The sequence below is a fragment of the Vulpes vulpes genome, chromosome 2 (genome assembly GCF_048418805.1).
Source record: "Vulpes vulpes isolate BD-2025 chromosome 2, VulVul3, whole genome shotgun sequence".
Taxonomy (NCBI): Eukaryota; Metazoa; Chordata; class Mammalia; order Carnivora; family Canidae; genus Vulpes; species Vulpes vulpes.
In genome coordinates this window covers 4859349-4882127 of record NC_132781.1, presented here as the reverse complement: position 1 = coordinate 4882127, position 22779 = coordinate 4859349, and the positions used below count along the sequence as shown (strand labels likewise).

At 51.8% G+C, this 22779-nt stretch overlaps 1 protein-coding gene, 1 long non-coding RNA gene and 2 other non-coding genes across 5 annotated transcripts; all 4 read left to right on the top strand.

The window, feature by feature from the left end:
• Positions 1 to 491: 491 nt before the first annotated feature.
• Positions 492 to 8720, top strand: PRCD (photoreceptor disc component). The gene is made up of 5 exons (XM_025999832.2): positions 492 to 681; positions 966 to 1034; positions 3056 to 3136; positions 3476 to 3571; positions 7880 to 8720. Exons 1-3 carry the CDS (start codon positions 608 to 610, stop codon positions 3075 to 3077), a joined length of 165 nt encoding a protein of 54 aa, XP_025855617.1. The 5' UTR covers positions 492 to 607; the 3' UTR covers positions 3078 to 3136; positions 3476 to 3571; positions 7880 to 8720.
• A 7027-nt stretch (positions 8721 to 15747) lies between these two features.
• On the top strand, positions 15748 to 21759 carry LOC112920832 (uncharacterized). Of its 2 annotated transcripts, none has more exons than XR_003235142.2 (5): positions 15748 to 15849; positions 16396 to 16460; positions 19741 to 19855; positions 20026 to 20066; positions 21348 to 21759. It is a non-coding gene; the product is annotated as an uncharacterized lncRNA (long non-coding RNA). The 2 variants fall into 2 exon arrangements; XR_003235143.2 differs by having other exon boundaries at positions 15767 to 15938.
• LOC112920948 (small nucleolar RNA R38) lies at positions 19550 to 19627 on the top strand. The gene has a single exon (XR_003235164.1). It is a non-coding gene; the product is annotated as a small nucleolar RNA R38 (small nucleolar RNA).
• LOC112920946 (small nucleolar RNA R38) lies at positions 20137 to 20210 on the top strand. The gene has a single exon (XR_003235163.1). It is a non-coding gene; the product is annotated as a small nucleolar RNA R38 (small nucleolar RNA).
• Positions 21760 to 22779: the final 1020 nt, after the last annotated feature.

The window sequence follows — 22779 nt, the reverse complement described above, 5'->3', positions numbered from 1 at the left end:
GCCTTTCTGGCTTCATCATCTAATATTCTTCCTCCCCTCCCCATGGCTCTCCATGACATCATTGTTCTGCCAACACTCAACTTCCAGTTGCTGGAACATGCTCTGTGCTTTCGTGTCAGCTGCCCTGGAAGAGTCTTCTGTTGGGGGGGGAGGCAACCTTCCTTGAACACCTGCACATTAATTCCAATGCCCCCAGCTCCTCTCCCAAGCATTCCCTGACACATGCTTCCCTGACACATGCAACTCCGAAAGTGCTCTGTGGGTGCCTCCCATCACCCAAGTCGCTCTACTGTGGTCATTAATGTGACTTGCCAGCTCAAGTGTCTAGACTAGAAGCCCCTTGAGGGTTAGGCCCAGGTCCTAGTCACATCTGTATCCAGAACGGACAGCTTGATTTACCCTGCCACCACAGGCGACAACTTGGGCCCAGTGAGGTTAATCAGTCTGCACAAGGTCGGGTCGGCTGACCCCACTAATCAGCTTGAGCCTCCTAATCCAGTGGCAGCAGGAACCTCAGGATGGGCAGCAGTGGCTTGTGAGAGCCGGCAGGGCCATTTTGGCCTTTCTCCTGCAGACTCTGTCCGGGAGGGGATGGGGCAGCTGAGCCATGTGCACCACCCTCTTCCTACTCAGCACCTTGGCCATGCTCTGGCGCCGCCGGTTCGCCAACCGGGTCCAACCGTGAGAAGCTGATGGGGCCATGGGCAGGGGTGGGGAGAGAGGAGAACCTAGGGGGTGAGGGGTGGTGCAGGGGCTGCCTGGACCTCCTGGGAGGCTGGAGGGCGGGGAGGATTTGCAGGGAGCTGCAGAGAGGTTTCCCACCAGAGCACGCGGGGGCGGGGGCTCGCAGGTGCTCGGAGACTCTGGCTGGAGTCCCGGGTCCCCCAGCCCAACACGGCCAGGAGAGCGGGGTCTGGGCCCGGGCGCTGCCCACAGCTCTTCCAGCCTCTTCCTCCCGCCCACAGGGAGCCCAGCGGAGCGGACGGGGCAGTCGTGGGCAGCAGGTCGGAGAGAGACCTCCAGTCCTCGGGCAGGTAAGGCAGAGTCTGGGCTGGGGGAGGCAGGGTGCGTCGAGGAAGCGGCTGCCCTGGCCGCCCCGACCGTGCCTGGGCAGGTACATGGGTGCACCCGAGCCAGCGCGCCGGGGCCCCTCGCCCCAGCCACCCGGTCCCCGTGCGCCCGGTGGGCAGCCTCGGTGTCTGTGCTCCCCCGCGGCACGGGGCGCCCCGGCCTGTCCTCTGCACCGCAGCTGCTCTGCTTTGCCCGAGTGCGGGTGGTCCCCCGGGTCCCATCGGAAGGCGCGGGGGGACCGGAGAGGATGGGGCAGGAGCAACTCCGGGCGGCCGGCTCGCTGCCCTTCCCCCTCCCCGCGGCCCCCGCTCCGCCTCGGCCGCTCCCCGGCCCGGGCCGCCGGCGGGATTCGCCCACCGGCCCCCAATAGGAGGCGCAGGAGCGGCATGACGTCATCGGCACCGCCTGCCATTGGCTCGGCCGCTCCTGCGGGCAGGTCGCTGTCTCCAGCGGCCGAAAGTTAACTCTTCCCTAGGCCGAAGCCATGTGGCCTCCACAAGGGGGAAGTTTGGGGAACTTCTGGATTCTTCCTTGCCTGGGTGACCAGTGTCCTTTGATGTGAGGGGCTCCTATGCCCAACAAACCACGGAAAAATCAACATGCATTTATTAAGAACATACCGTTGTGCGGGTTCTTTTGTGCCCTCGGACCCACCTAGTGGGGCAGTCCTGTGTGAAGGGACATTCTCTCCTGCAAAAGGTCTACTAGCCTTCTCTCAACTCTAGTGAGACACAGCACATGATGCCCTTGGGCTCCCGCCTGTGGCTGGAGGGAGTCTCCCCACAGCGCTCAGATGGCTGAGCCAGTGAGCGTGCCTGCCCGCTGGGGCACCCCACCGGCTCTCTGGGTGTGTAGGACCTGCCTGGGTGCCCCTCAGCCATGTGGAGGCTGGTGAGCCATGAGAACGGGAATCTGTCTCCGTAGGCGGCCCCAAATTCCTCCTCGGTGCTGGGATTCCTCCAAGCTCTGAATGTCAGGAGGGCAGCCCTGGGCATGTGCCCGAAACAGGCATTTCTGGGCCGCCCTTACTTGACAATCTAGGCTAGCTGAGATGGTCATGATACTACCCAAGTACGCCTGCTGGTGAAATGGGCTGACAAAGGTGAAATGATGAGCACTGGGCCTCACGCAGAGCAGGCCCTTGAATGACTGGTCCTCCCTGTTGAGTTTGGGTCTGGAGGCGGACAGCCAGAGTCCACATCCTGACTCCCTGCTTCTTGACCGAGAGCCTCTGGGAAAGCTATGTGATCTTTGTATTTGTATATAAACTGGGATTAATAACAGAATGGTGTGGGGGTGTTCGTGAGGTTCAAATTGAGATCATCCTAAAGCACTTGGCACGAAACAGCTGTTTAATAAATGCTGGCTAGCTATTCTCCTGTTGTTACCTGGCTCTTGATCAGTGTTCTATTCTTCCCTTGAGGTCTCTTCAACATTAACTCACTTGGAAGTTGTAACAGCCCCAGAGGGTTGGCAAGACAAGTGTTTCTATCTCTTGTTAATGGTGGAGGAAACTGAGGGACGGGGAGGCGGGAGGCATCAGTTATTCACTCGAGGTCATCCATCCTATTTGTGGCTGATGGCAACTGACTTCAGGTAGTCGGTCTCCTCTACATGAAATGGGCCTGGACCCTCCCTGTCAGGAGAAAAAAGCTGAATCTGGACCATCTGGCCCAGCCTCGTGGGGTCTAGCCAGAAGGAAGCAGTTGCCTGTTAACTCCCAGGGACCCAGTTAACTGGAAAAATCAGCCTAACATCCAACACCTCCTGCTTCGGGTGGCTGTTGTGAAGGGCTGGTCTGGGGAGCAGTAGGCATGACATTTCTGCTCTGCAATTCCACAGTCACAAATTCCAGCTGATTTCCTGGCTGCTCCTACCCCTCAGTAGTGGGGTGCCTCCCTAGGCATGGGGCAAAGGGAAGAAGTCTGGCAACACGGGAAGGACGTCCCCTTCAATCCTCTGACTCCCATGCTTTTCTGTTTAGAAAGGAAGAGCCTCTGAAGTAAGTCTTCACCCGGTCAGGCGGAGCTCGGCCCCAGGGACTGGGATCAGCTGGCAGAGGCAGGTAGGGCAGGGCTGCAAGCCTTGGAAGGTAGAGGGCTGGGCTGGGGACAAGGCAGGCTCTGCAAGGCCTGGCCATGAGGGAGCAGAGCTCCATGGAGGGTACACAGAAGGCGGGTGGCCTCTCATCAGCTCCTGCCTCAAGCCTGCTGTGGTCCAGGCCATGGCACAAGGCTTTGTTTTAAGGGAAGGGCATGTGGTGAAGTGGTGGTCATGCTGGCACTGTAGTGCCAGAGGACTTCTAAGTCTCCCTTAGAAGAGAGTGTGCTCTGGAATATCCATTCTGCAATGCAAGCCCCTGCCTTGGGATGGGAGGAAGTGCCAATCTGGTTTTCTATTTCAGTTCAAGTCCCGGCTGGCCTCTTACCCACAAAGCATGCTGTGGTGGAAGCAGCAGCAGCAGCAAGAAGAAAAATGGGAAAAAGCAGTCATCAAGAAGGTAGACTCCTCCCTTTGAGTCCCTGGACCTGCCTGGCCTCCCTTTGCCCCAGACCCTGGTGGTGGGGCTCCTGAAGCAAGGCCTGGCTGAGGCAGGCTGGAGGGCCAAGACGCTCATTGCCCTGGCTTGGGCTCCCTTCCTCTGAGGTCCTGAGGATAGTTTGAGGCAGGCCCAGAGAGGGACTCAGGTTTCTTATGGAAGGGCTTCTCATTCATCCCTAATATAATCCTTGCAATGACCCAAGAAGACCGGGCGTATTATTATCCACACTTTTGGAAATGAGGAAACAGAGAGGTTAAGGAATCTGTCCAGTGTCATCCAGCTAGTTAATCCTGCTCCCCACACCACCCACCCACCCCCCCGCCCTCCCAGCCTCCTATGGAGGCTGCAGAGCCCACAGTATTACCCACCAGGGCACAGGCCTCTCTGAAACCACCTGGAAGTTTGCAGCTTGCAGCTGCTATGTGAGAGCAGGGGTTCCACGGGCCCGGCAGCCCCAAAGCCTGTGGTCCAAGGCTGTGTGGTATCAGTTTGCCATGGTGGCGCTCTAGTTTCCAGGGCACTTGCCTCTCCCTGGTCCCCAGAGCTCACCCCGTCACCAGCCACTCTGCTGCAGTTCTCAATAAGAAATGCCAGCTGGGATCTGTGACATGTCTGCCTGCGGCTGGAAGGAAGCATCTCTCAACCTGTCCTCTGAGCGTGTCTTCTGCGCGCCTGTGTGCATGCGTGTGTGTGTTCCAAAGGGGCAGTCGCATGTGGGAAGGGAAGAAGCCTGACACTTGTTCTTGTCAATCTGCTGACTGCTCAGTACCACGGCGGCTCTGCCATTTCTCCCTCACAGTCCTGCTCGACCCAGAGCAGAGATCAAAGCAGATTTCCGCTTCTGCTCCCTGAGATCCAGGCGCAGACCTGCAGGCAGCTGCTCCCCACTGTCTGGAAGCCATTCATCATGCAAAGCGCCTCCCCACCAAACCCCTGCCTGCACGTGCATCGTCCCCCCACCATCGCCATCCAGCCCCCAGGGTGGGCGGGGAGGTCCCTGCCTCGCTGCACCCCCCCCCAGGCCATCAAGAGGCAGGAGATGGGGAGTTCTCTCGACAGCAGCCTGTCTGCCGCCCTGACTCCACATCTGAGGGAAGGAAGGAAAGGGTGAGATGCCGCAGACAGAGGGGACCACGCTGAAGCCATGGGGGAGGGGCTGCTGATCTTGCCGTGGAAGCCTCTAGAAGTAGGGCAGGGTGGAGGCAGGGGAAGGGTCAAACCAGGGGAAGGAGCTGTGCGCTGGAATGGCGACAGAGCCCCACCGCCCACTCGACATGGGCCAGGAGTTCGTGACCACCTGTCTCAGCTCCTGTCAGCCTGTCTTTCTCCTGCGAGGTGTTGGCCTTCCTTGGTGACAGGGCTGTCGGGCTGAGGGCCAGGGGCACCGTTCCTGGGGCCCCCGTCTGCGTCCCCGAGCCCACCTGTGTATTCATCCTCTAATCTGTTTGCCATGCTCCTGTCACTTCAGCCTCGGCTCTGCTCTCTACCATTTCCACGTTGCCTGCCTCCTTGCACTAGTCTGAGGAATTGTCAGGCCAAGGTCACCTGGCTGGACAGGGGCTGGCCCGCGGCCCAGACACACCTCCACGAGGCGACACCCCTTCGCCGCACTGTTCTAGGGACCTGCTCAGGAGAGGGTGGCTCCTCCGGGCCTCGGTCCCAGAGGGAAGGAGAGAAGGCGAAGGGAAGGGCTGCTGGCGATGGGGGGACTGTGTCGGCTGGCCTTGGCGGTTGCCCGGGCCCTGGCAGCTGGGGTGCCATGTGGGCTGGGCGGGAGGGGCCCTCTCCCCCAGGGAGCAGGCTGGCTTCGGTGGGAGCAGATTGTGTTTACACCTTCCCCACACACCCAGCCCACGCTCGCCTCTTATTCCCTGGGACTCTCCCACCCCTGGGCTCTCTCTGCACCACGGGCACGTTTGCAGCTCCTCTCCTGCTGCAGGAAGTTGCCGCCCTCAGCAGAGCGCTCCTCTACAGAAGGCTGCCAGGGCCCAGGCGCTCCCTCCTCAGCCCACTATCTCCCGTCGTGGGGGGGGGACCCAGTGTCCCCAAGAGGCTGAATCCACCCACCCCCCATTTCCTTGGAAAACAGCTGCTCCTTGGGAATGGGAGCAGGAAGGAAAGCCCGGGGGCTTGGCAGACTTGACCATAATAGGAGGGAAGGGATTAAGGGCAACCAGAGAGAGAGGGCCGAGAGAGCTGGGGCGCCTCTGGCCTCAGGGTGAATGAGATAATGTAGAATTTAAGCTCGGGGAGTCCAGCTCCAAGCTCTGGATTTGAATCTTGACTCCACCATCACTTCCCAGTTCTGTGGCCTCAGGTGGGTTACTGAATGTAAACCTGTCTCAGAGTTGTAAGGGTTAAATTAGATAATGGGTATAAAGTGCTTTGCGCACTTGGTAAGCACACAGGGTATCTGAGCCCAGGGTGGGGGGGCAGTGTTTGTGAGCTGTCAGCCACTGAACAACTGGTCACTTTGCAACAACAGTAGGTTCAGAACAGCTAGTCCTTTACCTCCTCACCCCATGGCCCTTCCTGCCCTGTCTTTCCACATACACAACAGCAGGGTGATGGGCAGTTCTGGAACAAACCAGAGCCCAGCACAGGGGCACCTGGTAGGACCCAGCACCCGGGAAGGCTGGACGATGGAGCACCACGGTTGCCTCTGGGTGCCTGGAACCCTGTCCCCACCTCCAGTGGGAGTCCTGACCTGGGCACCTTCCCTCCAACTGGCTCTGTGTCCCCAAATGAATCTCAGCTCCTAGAGAAGACAGGAGGCCATGGCCCTGGTGCCTTTATGGTCCTCTGTCTGAATGCTAATCTCTCTACTGGCTGGAGCCTGAGTGACAGGGAAAAGGCGGTTCTGAGCTGCAGGGTGGCCGAGGGCGGCAGGCGGGAGCAGGGAGGTGCTGTTGTCTGCTACTTCTGTGGCTGCTGCCAGTCTCTCCTGGAGATGGGAACATGACCAGAGAGCTAATGAGGTGGCGGGGGTGGGGGTGGGGGAGAAAGGGAGGCAGACGGAGCAGCTGCAGCAGCTGCCACTGCCCTGTGTCACCCCAGGGTGCAAATGCCGCCACGGGGAGCACCCCGCCCATCCCGAACTGTGTGGCTGTGCAGATGCGGGCAGGATGGTCCTGGGCACAGGCCTTGGTCCAAGACCAGGCAGGCGTGGTACTTGATCTGAGGCGGGCATCATGGCACAGGAGCTGGTCCCAGGGGTGCCCGGGGACCTTTATAGAACCTCAGTCGGGAAGAAGCCCAAGACCTTGAGCCAGAGGGAAGTAATGCTTCTTTGTGAGCCTCAAAAGGAGGGAAATGGCCAAGGTTTACAGTAATATAATGATACTAATATTATTATTAATAATGGCTAATGTGTCTCAAACGCTTCTTATGTGCTAGGCGCTGTGCCAAGTGCTTTATTTATATGCATTGTCTCATTTATGGGGCAGGAACTGTTGTCAGTCTCATTTACCCAATAAGGAAAGTGCTTGCTCAAGGTCACCCACAGCGAGTAGTGAAGCCAGGACGTGTTCCCCGGCAAGGTGATGTAAAAGCCTGTGAAGGTGTTGGGCCTCGAGGACATCCTGGGAGTGTGACCTGTCCACCAGGGCACAGGGCATGAGAGCTGGCAACCCTCCCTGGTGATACTGCCGCTGCTCAGTCTGCAGAAACTCATCATTCCAGGCTGGACCAGACTCTGGGCCCCGAGGGCAGTGACCAGAGCCACCTTTCCAGGATCTGTCATGCTCCTCAGGGAGGAAGCAGTGGCCACTGGCAGGGATGACAGATATCAAGGTTGTCACTCATTGCTGCTGTTGCTCTGCTGTTTCCTCCAACCAGGGGCAGAGCCCTGGGGGTAAGCGAGGGTGGCAGCCAGCAGCCCAGCCAGAGAAGGAGGAGCCAGAGGAGGAAGGGTTTGTTGTTTGTTTTTACAGGGGGAGAGCGCAGGGCTTTAAGGAGGTGGCTTCAAGACCTGCTGACTTTAGCCATAAACTGGTACCTAAGGGTGCCGGACCCTCTCTGTGGGATACATATGCCCCCTAGTGGGGATTAAGCCTGGAGGGTGGCTGAGAAAATTAAAGCAAAACAAAACAAAAAAAGATTTACTGATAGGCTATATGACCTCCGAACCTGGATAGGAAGGGCCAGGGCTGGCCCTGTGTCCCCGAGATTGCACGAGCACGCACAGGTTTAAGGCAATTTGCAGAACCCAGGTGAACAAAGCATTGAAAGAAATTATTTAATTTATTCCTTGGTCATTTATTTAAGAAGCATGTATCGGGAGCCTGTGATGTACACACCCTGTGGTAGGTGTTGGAGTCAGACAGCAATCAAAGGGACGGTTCCCGATGTGCCAATGAGGACGACAGAAAGATCCTGGCCGAGGAGGCCAGTTGTGCAAGCTCAGCTGCTGCCTGCCACGACTTTTACTTCTCTGGACCTCAGTCTCCCCATGTAATAGGCAGTGTTGAACCCAAGTGTGCTGGTGCAGAGGACGGGAATTCCGGACCACTGACTACCCTGGTAAAATGAAGGGGATGGACTGCTTGACCTCGGGGGGGCCCTTCCAGATTCAATACAGGCTACCGTGGAGAGTGTTTGGAGGTGCTGACGACGGTGACTCGCCCACTCAGCAAGTGTGTATGGAGCTCCTGTATGCCAGGCATTGTGGGTGGCAGAAATGAAGCGCCCAGAAAACTGGACAAAACTGAAGAAGCAACAGACATTTGACTACAAGGAACATCCAAAATGGTGATCCCATGACCACCTCAGCATCTGCCTCCCACAGGTCCCTGCCTGAGCACAGGAGGGGAAACCCAGAGGACTGCAGTGGTCTTGTTCCTAACAGCGTGCTGTTCCTAAAGATATACACACACATCAATGGCATCCCCAAAACAGACACAACGAAGATGATCCAATGGAGAAAGAAAAGCCCTTTTGAGGAAACACAAAAAGTGCTACCCATAAAAGAAAAAACAGATAAATTGGACTTGATCAAAATTCTTGGAAAGACTGGAAGAGAATACTAGCCAAGCAAAAATCCGAACAAGGGCCTGTATCCAAAATATATAAAGAACTTTTACAACTCAATAAGAAGACGACAGCCCAACGGAAAAGTGGGGGAGGGTTTTAATAGACACTTCGCAAGAAACTAGATATATGGCCAATAAACACATAAAAAGATACACAACATCCTAAGCCATCAAGGAAATGCAAATTAAAACCACAATGAGATACTACTGCACACTCACCAGAATGGATAAAAGATGGACCATAATAGGCGTTGGTGAAGGTGTGGAGCAACTTGTAACCCTGTCATACGTTGCTGGGAAACCCGTTTGGCAGTTTCTTAGGATGTTATCCAAGAGGAATGAACATGTAGGTCCACACAAAGATTTGTACAGAGATGTTCACAGCAGTGTTATTATCAATAATAGATCCAAACTGGAAACAAGGCAAATAGCCATCAAGAGGTAAATGGATTAAAAAAAAAAAAAAAAAGGAGGTGGTGTATTCACACAATGGAATACGATTCAGCAATAAAAAGGCAATGAGCTACTATGTGAGCCATAACACAGGGCAATGAGAGAAGCCAGACGCTAAAGAGCACCTACAGTCTGAATCCATTTATAGGATATTCTAGAACAGGCAATAACTAATCAGGAGTGGCAGAAAGCAGATCAGTGGTTGCCCGGGGCCAGGGCTGGATATGGACACTGTGAAATAGCAGGAAGGTGCCCTCCAGGGGGATGGAGATGTTCTAAATCGAGACTGGGGTTGTGGTTTTATGGGTGTATCACTAGCTGGACTGTTTTAAATGGATGCACTTTGTTATATGTAAATTATACCTCAATAAAGATGACTTAAAGAGTTAAAAAAAAAAAAAAAAAAAAAAGAACCACGAGAATGAAGACCTGATCCTTGTCTTGCTTACAGTCTAGTGAAAACGCCAGATGTGAAAACAAACAACCATAAGGCGGTGAGTAGCCTAAGAAGCATGCTCAAATAACAAGAGTTCTGTTTATGAAGGGCTCCCTCGCGCCAGACCCACAGAGGTGGCTTGGCGTCACTGTTCTAGAAGTCCAGATAAGAAAAGAAGCTGAGATGGAGGGGAAGTTGTTCACGCAGGATTACTCAGCTAGAATCAGCAGGCCTGGGACTGGGCTCCAAGGCTGCCTGGGTTCAGAGCAGGTGCCACAGCAGCCTGCAGCAGGACACCGAGCAGAGAGCTCGGGACTGTTGCAGCTTCTCAGGTGAGACTTTGCGGAGGAGGTATTGACACAGGAGTTGGAATTTGCTCAGCAGAGGAGAGGATGCAGGGAAGGAAATTTCAAAGCAAAGGGAACAAACAATATGAGCAAAGGCTGGGCAACACTTGTGAGAAGGCAGGGTTCCTGGGAATGGAGAGACGTGTCCCGAAAAGAGCAGAAGAGGTCAACAGGATATTACATGTTCTTCGCATTCACTTATTTTTTTAAGAACCTATTAAGCAATAATTTTTACGAGAGGCAACAGCTCTGCAGGGCAGGCAAGTGATGTATGTGCTCTTGGCAAACGCAGGGAAGAACCCACCGTGATGCCAAGGTTGCCTCTTTAGGGAAAGGGGTTCTCCATGTGACATTTCTCCTCCTCCAGGAGGTTAAGGCTGTGTTCCAGGATCCCAGGTTTCTGCTGAACACCCTTTGTGGCACTCTTTCACGGTCCTGAGAAATCCCAGGAGGAAAAAAAAAAAAAAAAAAAAACCCCGCCTGTGCTTTTATGCTGGGCTTTCTGGCTGGAGGAAGTCAAGTCACTGGAGCGAAGCAAAATGTGTCACACTGTCATGGTGCGTTCTTCTGGAAACTCAGCACAGCAGTGAGGTTTGGAGGCTTTGAGGCTGGACTGGCTGAGGTCAGATCTCAGCGCTCTTTCACACTGATTACTTTCCCCTTTCTGCACTTTGGCTTCTTTAGAAGATTGCAAAAGAGGGGTGATCATAAGAGGGCAGATGTGAGAATGAAGGGACAGTACGTGCAATGTGCTCAGTCAGACTCATCGAGTCTGAGACGTTAATTTAGCCTGTACAGCCTTTTGTATGACAGTCAGGCCTCCATAAATCAGTTTTTTAAAAAGAAGGTGCTTAGAGCAGAGCCTGGCCCGGAGCAAACATTTAATAGACAGTAGCTTTTGTGTTTTCAAAAAGGTGATGTGCACATGTCATCCCTTTTATTTTGCTGTGACCCGTTCTTTCAGAGAATTATAATGAAGCGGGATTGGGGACATGTTGATCATATCATTAAGGATGATTGTGACTCTTAACAGAACACCCAACTTAGGGTGGCTCAAACAGGAAGGAGATTTCTTTTCTAAATCTCACATTCTGGGGTGCCTGGGTGGCACAGTTGGTTAAACATTCGACTCTTGGTTTTGGCTCAGGTCATGATCTCAGGGTTGTGAGATGGGGCCCTGTGTTGGAGTCTGCGCTCAGCTCACAATTCTCTCTCTCCTCCCCTTCTGTCCCTCCTGCCCTCTCTAAAATAAACATTTGAGGGTTTTTTAAAAAAAGATTTTATTTATTTAGTTGAGAGAGAGACAGACAGAGACAGAGAGACAGAGAGTGAGCATGTGTGAGCACAGGGCAGAGGGAGCAGCAGACTCCCTGCTGAGCAGGAAGCCCAACACAGGACTTGATCCCAGGACCAAGATCAAGACCCGAGCCAAAGGCAGATGCTCATCCAACTGAGCCAGCCAGGCAACTCTAAAATAAATTTTTTTAAAAAATCATTCTGTGTTTCACTGAAACTAACATGCCATTGCTTGTGAGATGCCCCTTGCATTCAGAAATATTAAAATATAAAAATGTGTGTCTTTGAGTTGAAACAAAAGGTCTGAAGGTAGGGGGCTCTGGGACTGGTAATTTGGCAGTTCACCATGAGGACTCTTCGTCCTTTGTTTCCACTCTGCCATCGTCAGACCTTAGGCTCTGGCTTTGAGGCAAGCCTCATGGATGCAAGACGGCTGCCACGGCCTCAAGTATCAAGTCTTCAGAGCCTCCCAAAGCCAGAAGAGAGGCTGCTGTTTTTAAAAACAAGAAAAACTTTCCCAAACTTTGCTTAATTGCATCACAAACCCTTTTCTGAATTCCTGGCAGAAGGAGTAGATTTATCATAAGGGTCTGGTGCCGACTCTTCAAGATTCGCCCTTAGGGCCGGGGAGGAGCTTGCCTCCACTGAAGCACCGAGCTGGCCAGTAGCTCCAGTTCTGTTTGTGAGATGGAGGAAGAACAGCTGTGAGCTGGCAATGAGCAGCGCTGCCACACAGATGAACCGCCTGTGAATCACCGGTCAACTGTGCCCGACAGAAGCAGCTGACTGCTTGGGATATTCCTACCCACCTTCCTGTTCCTATCCACAATGGTAGAGCTTCCTCTCCAGGTTAAGAAATTAACCTCAATGTTCCAAAGACTTGGTTTCCTATTAATGTGGCTTTCGGGTACCGTATCCGAAATCCTATCCGGATGGAACCCAGTGAGTTAGCCACCTGAGCACAGCAGGCCAACGGACTAGATTTAACCTCCGTGCTCAGAGCCAAGGCCCCCTGACCGCACCGAGGACTGTGGCCTTGCTCAGCCTGGGATCTACTTCTGTCACTGACCACTAGACTGGGGGACTCCGTGTCAGTGAATACAGATCCACGCTAGCCTAGGATGACGGCTACGTAACAATTCCACTGCACATAAAAACTCAAGTGTCCCAGACCTCGGGGCGCCTGGCTGGCTTAGGGAGGACTGGACTCTTAATCTCAGAGTCTTGAGTTCAAGCCCCGCGTTGGGTGTGGAGCCTACTTTAAAAAAAAAAAAAAAAAAGAAGAAGAAGAAATCACAACATTGATGCTTTGATCTCTACAGCTCTGAACCCCTGCCTGCTCCTTCAGAAATCTGATGCGTTCTCTGTTGTCTTTCCACTGATTTTTTTCTTTTTTAAAAGATTTTATTTATTTGACACACAGATAGAGAGATCAGCAGGGGGAGCATCAGAGGGAGAGGGAGCAGCAGGCTCCCAGCTGAGCAGGAAGTCCAACATGGGGCTCAATTCCAGGACCCTGGGATCATGACCTCAGCCAAAGGCAGATGTTTAACCCACTGAGCCACCCAGGCGGCCCTGATTTATTTTTAAGATTATTTACTTATTGTAAAAGATTTTATTTATTCATGAGAGACACAGAGAGAGAGGCAGAGATACAGGCAGAGGGAGAAGAGGGCTCCCTCCAGGGAGCCTGACACAGGACTTGATCCCAGGACCCTGGGATCACAACCTGAATCCAAGGCAGATGCTCAACCCAGGTGTCCCATTAAAGATTATTTATTTGACAGAGAGAGAGAGAGCAGGAGCAGAGGGGCACAGGGAGAAGAAGGTTTCCTGCTGATCGAGGAGCCCGACATGGGGCTCGAACCTAGAACCCTAAGATCATGATCCAAGCTGAAGGCAGATGCTTAACCAATGGAGCCACCAGGTGCCCCATCCTTCCCTATTTCTGGACTGCCCAGGCAGTGGGCCCTCTGCCTGCCACTCCTCCTGCTTGTGTGCTCTCTCTGTTTTTCAAATAAATAAATTAATTTTAAAAAATAATCTTGAGGCACCTGTGTGGCTCAGTGGTTGAGCATCTGTCTTTGGCTCAGGGCATGATCCTGGGGTCCTGGGATCAGGTCCCACATCGGGGTCCCTGGATGGAGACTGCTTCTCTCTCTGCCTGTGTCTCTGCCTCTCTCTCTCTCTCTCTCTGTGTCTCTCATGAATAAATAAATAAAATCTTTTTATTAGATTTTATTTAAATCTTTTTATTTAAATCTTTTTATTAGATTTTAATCTCACTGCGTTTTGCTCTGGCCTCTCGGCGCCTGCCCAGCCACCCGAGATATGCCACCTGCGGTGAACCTGCTGCTCTTCCACTAGGTGTCCTGTCAGGTGTGAAAGCTCCACTATGGACCGTGGCATTGTGGCCCCTCTCAAGCCCAGAAGAATGCTCCATGCTCCTCACACGCACTAGCTGGCAACCAGTCTGGGACTCAAGACAGCCCTGCTAGAGCCCAGAGCCCCCCAGTCTTGCAGCCATCAGTCCCTGCAGCCTCTCCTCCTCACTCTGCTTGCCATAAAGTGGCTCAAAACTACGGAACAGGTGCCCATCATTCCCCTGAGTAATTTCATCCCCAACCACCCCTGCAAACACACAAAACCCTTCTTTACTCCTCTCCCCCATGGCCAAAAGCCCTATAGTAAGACTGATGTATAGATATACGAAGTTCAGTACATTCAGTACATCTTAGTGGTGAGAGTATGGACTCTGCAGGCTGGCCTCAAACCTTGACCCCAGCAATCACTAGTTGTGTGAATTTGGGAAAGTCACCTCATCTCTCACTCACCTCACCTCATCTGCGAAATGCGGGTAGTGATAGTGTCCTTCAGAGGGCAGCGGTGCACATTAAACAAATCGGTGTGCGTTCAGTACTCCAGGAGTCGAGGGCGCATGGTAAGTGCTATGCGGTATCCACTCTTGTTGTTCGGCCTGCAGCGGGTCCCTTGCCTCCATCCAAGCAGCTCTGGGGAACTTCCACATTCAAAACTCCCTCTCCGAGTCTGAAAATGAAAGGAACTTAGTTTTCAGGGAAAGAGCCCATTCCTCCTTTCCCTATTCTACAAAACTGTCTTCAAGGGCAAGACAGAAATGCAAGGGCCAGTTTCATAAGACAGATGTTACTGCCAAGTGAGTCAATGATTATCTGTTGTGTATGTGGGCAGAGGCAGAGGAATAACAACCAGACTCTGGGAGGCAATTAAAAAGAAAAAAAAAAGTAAAAGAGATGTCTCGTGGGGCGCCTGGGTGGCTCAATCCGTTAAGCCTTGGACTTTTGGTTTCCCCTCAGGTCATGATCTCAGGGTCATGGGACCCAGCCCTGGGGCGGGCTCCGTGATCAGTGGGGAGTCTGCTTGAGATTCCCTCCTTCTGCTGTGCACACTCTCTCTCTAAAATAAATGCGTCTTTAGAAGAGCGAGCAAGCGAGAGATGCTTCCCGCCTAGAAGAGCTTACAATCAAATCAAGGGAGGCAAACATAAACAAGTGTGGCAACTTGATAATAAGCACCTGGGACCTATGGCCATACACAGAATAACATAACCCAGACTAAATGCCACTGCATAGTCACTAGCGGGTTGATGACAACGTGGGGAGGCTAATGCTGAAAAGGACTTTCTGTCTTATAAGTTTAAACTAATTTCCGAGGGCATCTGGGTGGCTCTGGTTGAGCATCTGCCTTTGGGCTCGGGTCGTCATCCCAGGGTCCTGAGATCGAGTCCCTCATCGGGCTCCCAGCCCCGTAGGAGCCTGCTTCTCCCTCTGCCTCTTCCTCTCTGTCTCTCATGAATAAATAAATAAAAATTTTAAGGGATGCCCGGGGGGCTCAGCGGTTGAGCGCCTGCCTTTGGCCCAGGGTGTGATCCTGGGGTCACAGGATCGAGTCCCACATTGGGCTCCCTGCAAGGAGCCTGCTTCTCCCTCTCCCTGTGTGTGTGTGTCTCTTTCTTTGTCTCTCATGAATAAATAAAGAAAATCTTTAAAAATAAATAAATAAAAACAGTATTTTAAAAAATGGACTAATTTCCAAGTAGGTGTAAATTCTGGCTCTGCTGCATCCCCCACCGCCCGGGCTCTGGGCCGCTCCGAGCCCCGCTCGCGGGCGCCCCCTGCCGCCCGGGCCTCCCGCCTTCGCCCCAACCTGCAGGGCGGCGGAGCCCTAGGCCCAACCGGCCCCGGGAACCTGCCGCCTCTTCTCTAGCGCAACCCAGCACCCAGATGACCCCCTTTCCACCCCAGGTGAAGTCCGGCCGGGCCCTGGTGTCCTCACCCGTTCCCCTAGGGAGACCCCTCTCGAACCTTCTATGCCACCCTACTCTACGCCAGGGAAAATCTGTGCACTCAGTAGATAAATGCCTGTAACTGAAGCAACCGTCTCCGTGGCTCCAGAATCGCGCTGAGGATGCTGCTGCCGCACCACCCCCCCGCCCCCCCGGCCCCGGCGGCGGTTGTTTGGACTACATTTCCCATGAGGCCCCTCTCAACATCGCGATAACTCCCGCGAGACTGCTGGGAAGACTTGTGCGCAGGCGCAGCCCCGCCTTCTTGTCGAGGCAGGCCGCGTGGCTGGCAGTCATGGCGGCTCCTTGCGGGCCCGACCGCGATGGGGAGTCTGGAGCCTCTGGCGGTGGTAAGGCTGTGGAGGCGGGCAGACGGGATCGTCCTTGGCCCGGCGCTAGTTCGCGCGGCCTCCCTTTCCTCGGGGGCGGGATGATGACGGTAAAGCCGGTCTTCCTCGTAGGGTGGTTGGGTTAGTTGAGATGCTGGATCGGAAAACGCTTTCTGAGCGGCGCGAGTGTTGACGATTGAAGGGAGAGAGCTCAGGCCCCCCTTGGAGTCAGGGCCCCTCCTGGGGGGGGGGTCCTCCAGCCTGTGCAGCCCCGTGTGTGCTCTGCGGGTCTCCCGGGCCCGCCCACGGGAGGCTGCCGGTGGTAGTTCTTAATCCACATCAAGTGTTAACGTGAGGGTCCTGGAGTGCCCCGAGGCCGGCCCTGGTCAGTGGTTCGTATTTAGTCCTACAGATAGTAAAGGGGCTTGTAGATTTTGGAAAGCCATAATGCAAAAAAATGCAAAAAATGCAAACAAAATTAAAAAAAAAAAAAAAAAAGGAAAGCCATAATGCTCTGCGCCCTACCTTCCATGTTCATTTTTTTTTTTCCTCTCTCTTCCCGTACAGGCTTTTCTTTGCGTCGCAGACCTGCAGGTTGAAGCTTAAAAGTAGCGAATGGAGCCCTGAAATGGGTAAGGATGGGTGCAGGCAGGGCCTGGGTGGTGACCGGAAGTGAGAAAGTCGAGATGGTGGGCAGGCCTGCCACACCCGGCCGCCGCACGCTTTACTTTACTAATTTTATTTTTTTAAAATATTTAATTAATTAATTAATTAATGATAGAGAGAGAGGCAGAGACACAGGCAGAGGGAGAAGCAGGCTCCATGCCAGGAGCCCGACGCGGGACTCGATCCCGGGACTCCAGGGTCGCGCCCTGGGCCAAAGGCGCCAAACCGTTGAGCCACCCAGGGGTCCCACTTTACCGATTTTAAGTTCGGTTCTTAGGAACACGTGGACGCACGCATCCCGTTAGGGTGAGAAAAAAAACGGACCCGGGTCCTGGAAGCGAGCAGGGCCTGTGCCAGTGTGACTCGGCGCCGCTAGGTGTCACTGTTCGGATTCAAACCGTTTGCCGCGCACGAGGTTGGCGGGGAGGCTTAGGAAAATGGGCTTCGGTCGGGTTTGGAAGTATTTGTGGATGATTTAAAGTTATCTCTGTCTGAAAGGGCATCTTTTGTGAAGAGTTTTGATGCCTTGAGGCTCAGCTTTTTTTTTTTTTTTTAAGGTTTTTATTCATTTTTTTCACAGAGAGAGAATGGCAGAGGAGAAGCCTGCTGCATGCAGAGCGGGATGCGAGACTCGATCCCTGGATTTCAGGATCAGGCCCTGAGCCAAAGGCAGACACGCAACTACTGAGCCACCCAGGCGTCCCGAGGCCCCAGCTTCTTAAATAACCAATCTTGAGAATAACATCTTGACCTCATTTCTCTTAGAATATACTTTGTTACATTTCCCTTAGAGATTAAAGGTGTTGATTGTAGAAAAGGGAAAAAAAATCCCGTGAGAACCATTTTGGGACGCCCAGGTGGCTCAGCTGTTGAGCATCTGCCTTTGGCTCAGGGTGTGATCCTGGGGTTCTGGGATGGAGTCCCACATCTGGCTCCCTGCAGGGAGTCTGCTTCTCCTTCTGCCTCTTTGTCTTTCTTATAAATAAGTAAAATCTTATAAAAAGAAAAGAAAAGAAAACCATTGTCTTAAGATGTCGAGTGTAAGGATTTTTGTGATAAAAATTCTGTATAGGGTCACCTGGGTGGTTGACCATCTGCCTTCCGGTCAGGATGTGATCCTTAGGGTCCCACATCAGGCTACTTCTCCCTCTGCCTATGTGTCTGCCTTCTCTGTTGTCTCTCATGAATAGATGAATAAAATCTCTAAAAAAGAAAATTCCATGTACAACTGGGAAGCTTTTTTTTTTTTTTTTTTTAAGCTCTGGTGGCAGAGATGCATAGATTAGTGTCCCTTTAGTGACTGAGATTTCAGTGATGTGAGCCTCCTAGGATTGTTAACTGCCCAGATAAGGGAAGGGATGTGGAACTCTGCTAGCCTCCTTGCCAAGCAGCCTCCCAGTGTTTGTTAAAACAATCTGAAGTAGGGTCGGTATTTTCTCCTTTGTTACTGTATTGAGTAAACAGAGTTACACAGCTGTTTGTTTTTTTGTGTGTTTTTTTTCCTAAGATTTTATTTATTTATTCATGAGGGACAGAGAGAGAGAGAGGCAGAGACACAGGCAGAGGGAGAAGCAGGCTCCATCAGGGAGCCCAACGTGGGACTCAATCCCAGATCTCCAAGATGACACCCTGGGCTGAAGATGGCGTTAAACTGCTGGGCCACCAGGGCTGCCCTGTTTTTGCTTTTTTTTTTTTTTTTTTTTAAAGAACCGTAAAAATATGGCAGATTCTGTGGAAGTGCTATTTTTTTTCAGTTTCATTGAGATATAATTAAGATCGTCCAGTGTGTGTCGGGGGACGATTTGACCAATTCTCAACTGGAATCTAACGGGTGCTGCGAAGTATCCTACAATATACAAGAGAGCCTCCACCACAAAGAACTATCTACCCAGAATATCAGCAGAGCTGAGATTGAAACTTTATATTAAACTAACTTGAGAGGGCAGCCCGGTGGCTCAGTGGTTTAGTATCTGCCCTCGGCTCGGGCGTGATCCTGAGACCTGGGATCCAGTCCCACATTGGGCTCCCTGCATGGAGCCTGCTTCTCCCTCTGCCTGTGTCTCTGCCCCCCTCCCCTCTCTGTGTCTCTCATGAAAAAATAAATCTAAAAAATAAATAAACTAACGAGAGATCTGGGCTCTAGTCTTAGCCTGTTACCAGATTACAACCAGAGCTTTATTGCTTTGTAAAATAGGGTTACTATTTTCTGGACTTGGCTATTACATCCAAACCACCTATGAAGTGTTACAAGTACACCTCCAACCACAGATGAGAATGACCCCGCAGTGAGGCCCAAGGATTGTGTGGCCATCCCAAGAGCAATTGTATAGGAACAGTTAGATGATCTGATCTACTTTTAGCTCAGGGATTTTTATTATAGCAAGATTATAGCACTGCTGGCTATTTTTAAGTAGCTCTTGAGACAGATCTATAATCCTCTGCTTAAAAAAAAACTGATCTTGCTCTGTGGATCATTTCATATGCAGAGGTGAGTGAAAGAAATGACCTTGTGTGATGGTGCCTCTTGGCAGCAGGTTCCTTTTATACAGCTGGCCTTCACAGGATCCCTGAAAGGAGTAACCACACATTTTACTGACAACTGGCACATACACTCCATACGTACTCCACTGTTAGGCATTTTGTGCCAAGGTAGGCAGTCTTTAAAAGGGCAGGCAGTGTCCATGAGTCTGGTCTGGGTTGCTGGATACATCTAGGCAACTAGGTTTCACTAGTTTTTACCTTTGAAGCAAGATTGAGAATTCTCATGAGGCAAGTAAGGAGAATTTTGTAAGGAAAAAGTAGTCTGTGTGTGTATGGGTTTTGTTTTTTTTTTTAAGATTTTATTTATTCATGAGAGACACAGATAGGAGAGGCTGAGACATAGGCAGAGGAAGAAGCAGGCTCCATGCAGGGAGCCCGATGTGGGACTTGATCCCAGGACTCCAGGATCATGCCCTGGGTCAAAGGCAGATGCTCAGCCGCTGAGCCACCCAGGTGTCCCTGTGTGTGTGTGTTCTAGAAGCATCAGCCCTTTGGGCTGGCAGGTTGATGGGAGCTGAGTCCATGATGATGTAAAGTTATCCCTGTCTGAAGGCAAAGGCCTTCCTGTGGATTATGGATGTCTGAAGCTCAGTTTCCCAAGTTCGCCTTATAGAAAGTGGAGGCTTGTGATTTGAAAGTGACCTACTTGAGAATTGTCTGTATATATCTTGAATAGATTTTTCTTTTGCAATTTCCCCTTGCCAGATGCAGCAGTCTCAGCCTTGGTTTCTGAGGCTGGAAAAGGATCCTGCTTCTGCAGATGCCAGTAGGAGTGCTGGGTCCACTGCCCTGGGCCCAAAGAGGAGACTGACTTCTGTATGTAAGTAGAGACCTTCCAAATAGACTTGGGTGGGATGTTTATTTTGCTGCTCCTGCCCTGGGTTTAGGATTGTGCTGAGTGGCAGGGAGATTTTTTTTTTTTTTTTTTTTTTTTTGGGCAGGGAGATTTTAACATGGGTGTTTTTTGTTTTTTGTTTTTTTTTTTGCCAGATGTCTGCAGTGTGTGAGACAACTGAACTACTTTGCCTGAGGTAAGTGAAAGAAGCCTTCCCCTGTTGCTTATAGTCTTTATGTTTCCATCCTTTGTGTCCCTCTAGCCCCACAAGCCTATGATGGTTTAGTTATCCCTGTCTGAAAATCTCGACTGAAGGGAAACCGTGTATTCTGAGGCTTCAGGGTTTGGGTCTGTGCTCTTAAAAGTTCAGGCTTTATCAGGGATTAAATTGAGTGGATTCCAGAGGGAATCCGGTCTACCCTGCTAAGGCCCCAGTCGAGCACATCATCCCTCTACAACTTGCAAGCCGATGGTGTGGCTGCCCTGTCATGCTCTAGGCCCCTTGATGAATGGTCCTGAGGGGACAGCTATAAGAGGTGACAGAAATGGGCAGAGAGCCCAGTTCTGGGTCATGTTCTTACTGTGGAATGAAAGAGTGCTTGTCCCATATTTCAAGGAAATGAATGCGCTCTTTGAGACAGACGGGAATGTCGGAAGTCTGCCAGCTATGGCAGGGCTGTGACCTTATCTCTGCACCATATCGTGACAATGAGGAAAGAAGGGCTGCCATGGCACAGCAGGAGCTATTTGGTTTCCAGGTGCTTTGTTTACAACCCCAGGGAGCTCTCCTAGGGTTGGCTCGGATCCTGTCTGGGCAGCATGACTGGCATGGTGCTGCTCGTTGGGTCGCCGAGGGTTGGGTCGGCCAGCATGTGAGCAGGAGAGTAGCCCCGTGCTGCTGGGCTGGGAGGGTGTCTGGCTTTGTTCCCATTTAAATGCCAGGCTTGAAGTGGGCAGATTGCTCTTTTCTGTTGAAATTGGGAGGTGTGTGTGGGCTTTTTTATATTTAAGGTCACATAATTGTTCAGTCACCAAGGAAGCCAGATTTGGGGTGGGATTTAGTAAGCCTGAGAACTGGCCCTGGCAGTTTACAGCCGGTAAGTGAAACAAAGGATGTGTTTAGCAAGTGGGGAAGTTGACTTCCGGCATTATCATTGTGCAGAGTAGATTTGACTGTTTCGTGAGACTCAGAGACCTTCAGGTTTGACTTGAAAAAGTCAAACCCCTTTTACCTCCAGAAAGGGGTTGAATGAGAATGTCCCTAATGCTTAATGGTGGTTCTATGCTGGCCTCACGCCAGACCCCGTTCCCTTTGAGCATTAGCTCCTGAGAGTGGGCTGCAGTTTCAAGTCCTCTGGGCAGCAGACCACCCTGCATTGAGACTGCCTGAGGGTCCCTTCAACAGCATGGGCCTGATCTAATGTTTTGTTAGAATGTGCGCTGCTACCATTGCCTTTTCTTTACATTTGGCTTTCAGGTTGGAGTCCCCTCATTACTGATCCATCAAGTGACTCTCTTTGGTCTTACACGTTCTCCCCCAGTGATGCCAGCTGGAGCAGCACGGCCTCTGTTGCTGTTAATGCCTAGAAAATAATCCCTCAAAAGGAGAATAAGAAGTCTTTGGGCTTTCTCTTCAAAAAGGAGCCAAAGGCTACTTGAGACCATCCTGAATGCCACAGTTGAGCTGATCTGGGGGTAACTTGCATGTGGGCAAGAAGACCGTGATTGTAAACTGAACGCGATGAACATGTACGTGCTCTGTTTGGGAGCCTGCGAGGAAGCAGGTGCTCAGCCCAGGAGGAGGTTTCTCCAAGTGGATTTCCTGTGAAGTTAATGTTTGTCACTCAGGCTTAAGTTTTGAAGCACAAATAAATATTTTTAAAAATGGACTTTGTAACATGGATTTCATGTTGAGATGTTCATAATGGGATTTTATTCTGTGACTCAGCTAACACATTCTTGTATGAATGAATGTTTCCCAGAATATTTTTAAGGGGAGAGGGAGAATCTCAAGCCGACTCCATGCCCAGTGCCACAATCCTGAGATCAGGAGCTGAAATCAAATCAAGTCAGGTGCTTCAGGCTCTGCGCTCAGTGGGGAATCTACTCCCATTCCCCCTGCTTGTGTGCACCTTCTTAAAAAGTCAGATGCTTAACTGAGCCACCAAGCTGCCCCGGGTTTCACAGAATACTGTTAATAATTAAAGTTAACATGGGATAGGATCAGAGGTTTTATCTTGTAAGTTCTCCACTAAATTGATTTTCTGCCCCTCTTAATGGGGCGCCATCCACCAACAACTTGAGCATTTCTCAATAAAATGTTCTGGACATAAGAGGGTCAGACACCTAACTTGAGCTATGCCGGCTTATCAAGGTGATTGGATTTCTTTACTAGTAAAGGTCACTGTCAGATGGCCGAGTGGACAGACACTCAGTACCGTGTTTCCCGCAGTGTTCTTTTTGGACCAGTACTAGGCAAAGAAACCTACTTGGGACACTGCTGTCCTTGAGACCAAGGGACAGTTTGATGTTGCCAAGCTAAAGGGAGAGGCCTTGGCCTCCTGCAGTACCTGACCTGCCCCCTGCTCCCCTCCGTCTAAACTGCTCACCAGCTGCAGAAATCGGTGCTTTCAAGTAGCTGTGTAGTCGTGAAAGCCCAGGTCTCCGTATCACACCTGAATTTCTAAAGTAGAATTTTGATTCTGGTGACAAAATTCATCCCTCTTGTTAAATATGCTGATAGGATCTGCCTTTCAAAACCCCAGAGCCAGAGGCCATGTCGTGGGCTTTGGTGGATTGGCTAGTGGTGATCCGTGTCCCATTGGGAAGGCCCTTGCCAGCCAGCCCAGTAGAGACCCCCTCCACCCAACCCCTGAGGCTTGTACTAGGTCAGACTGTCAGGCTACTAG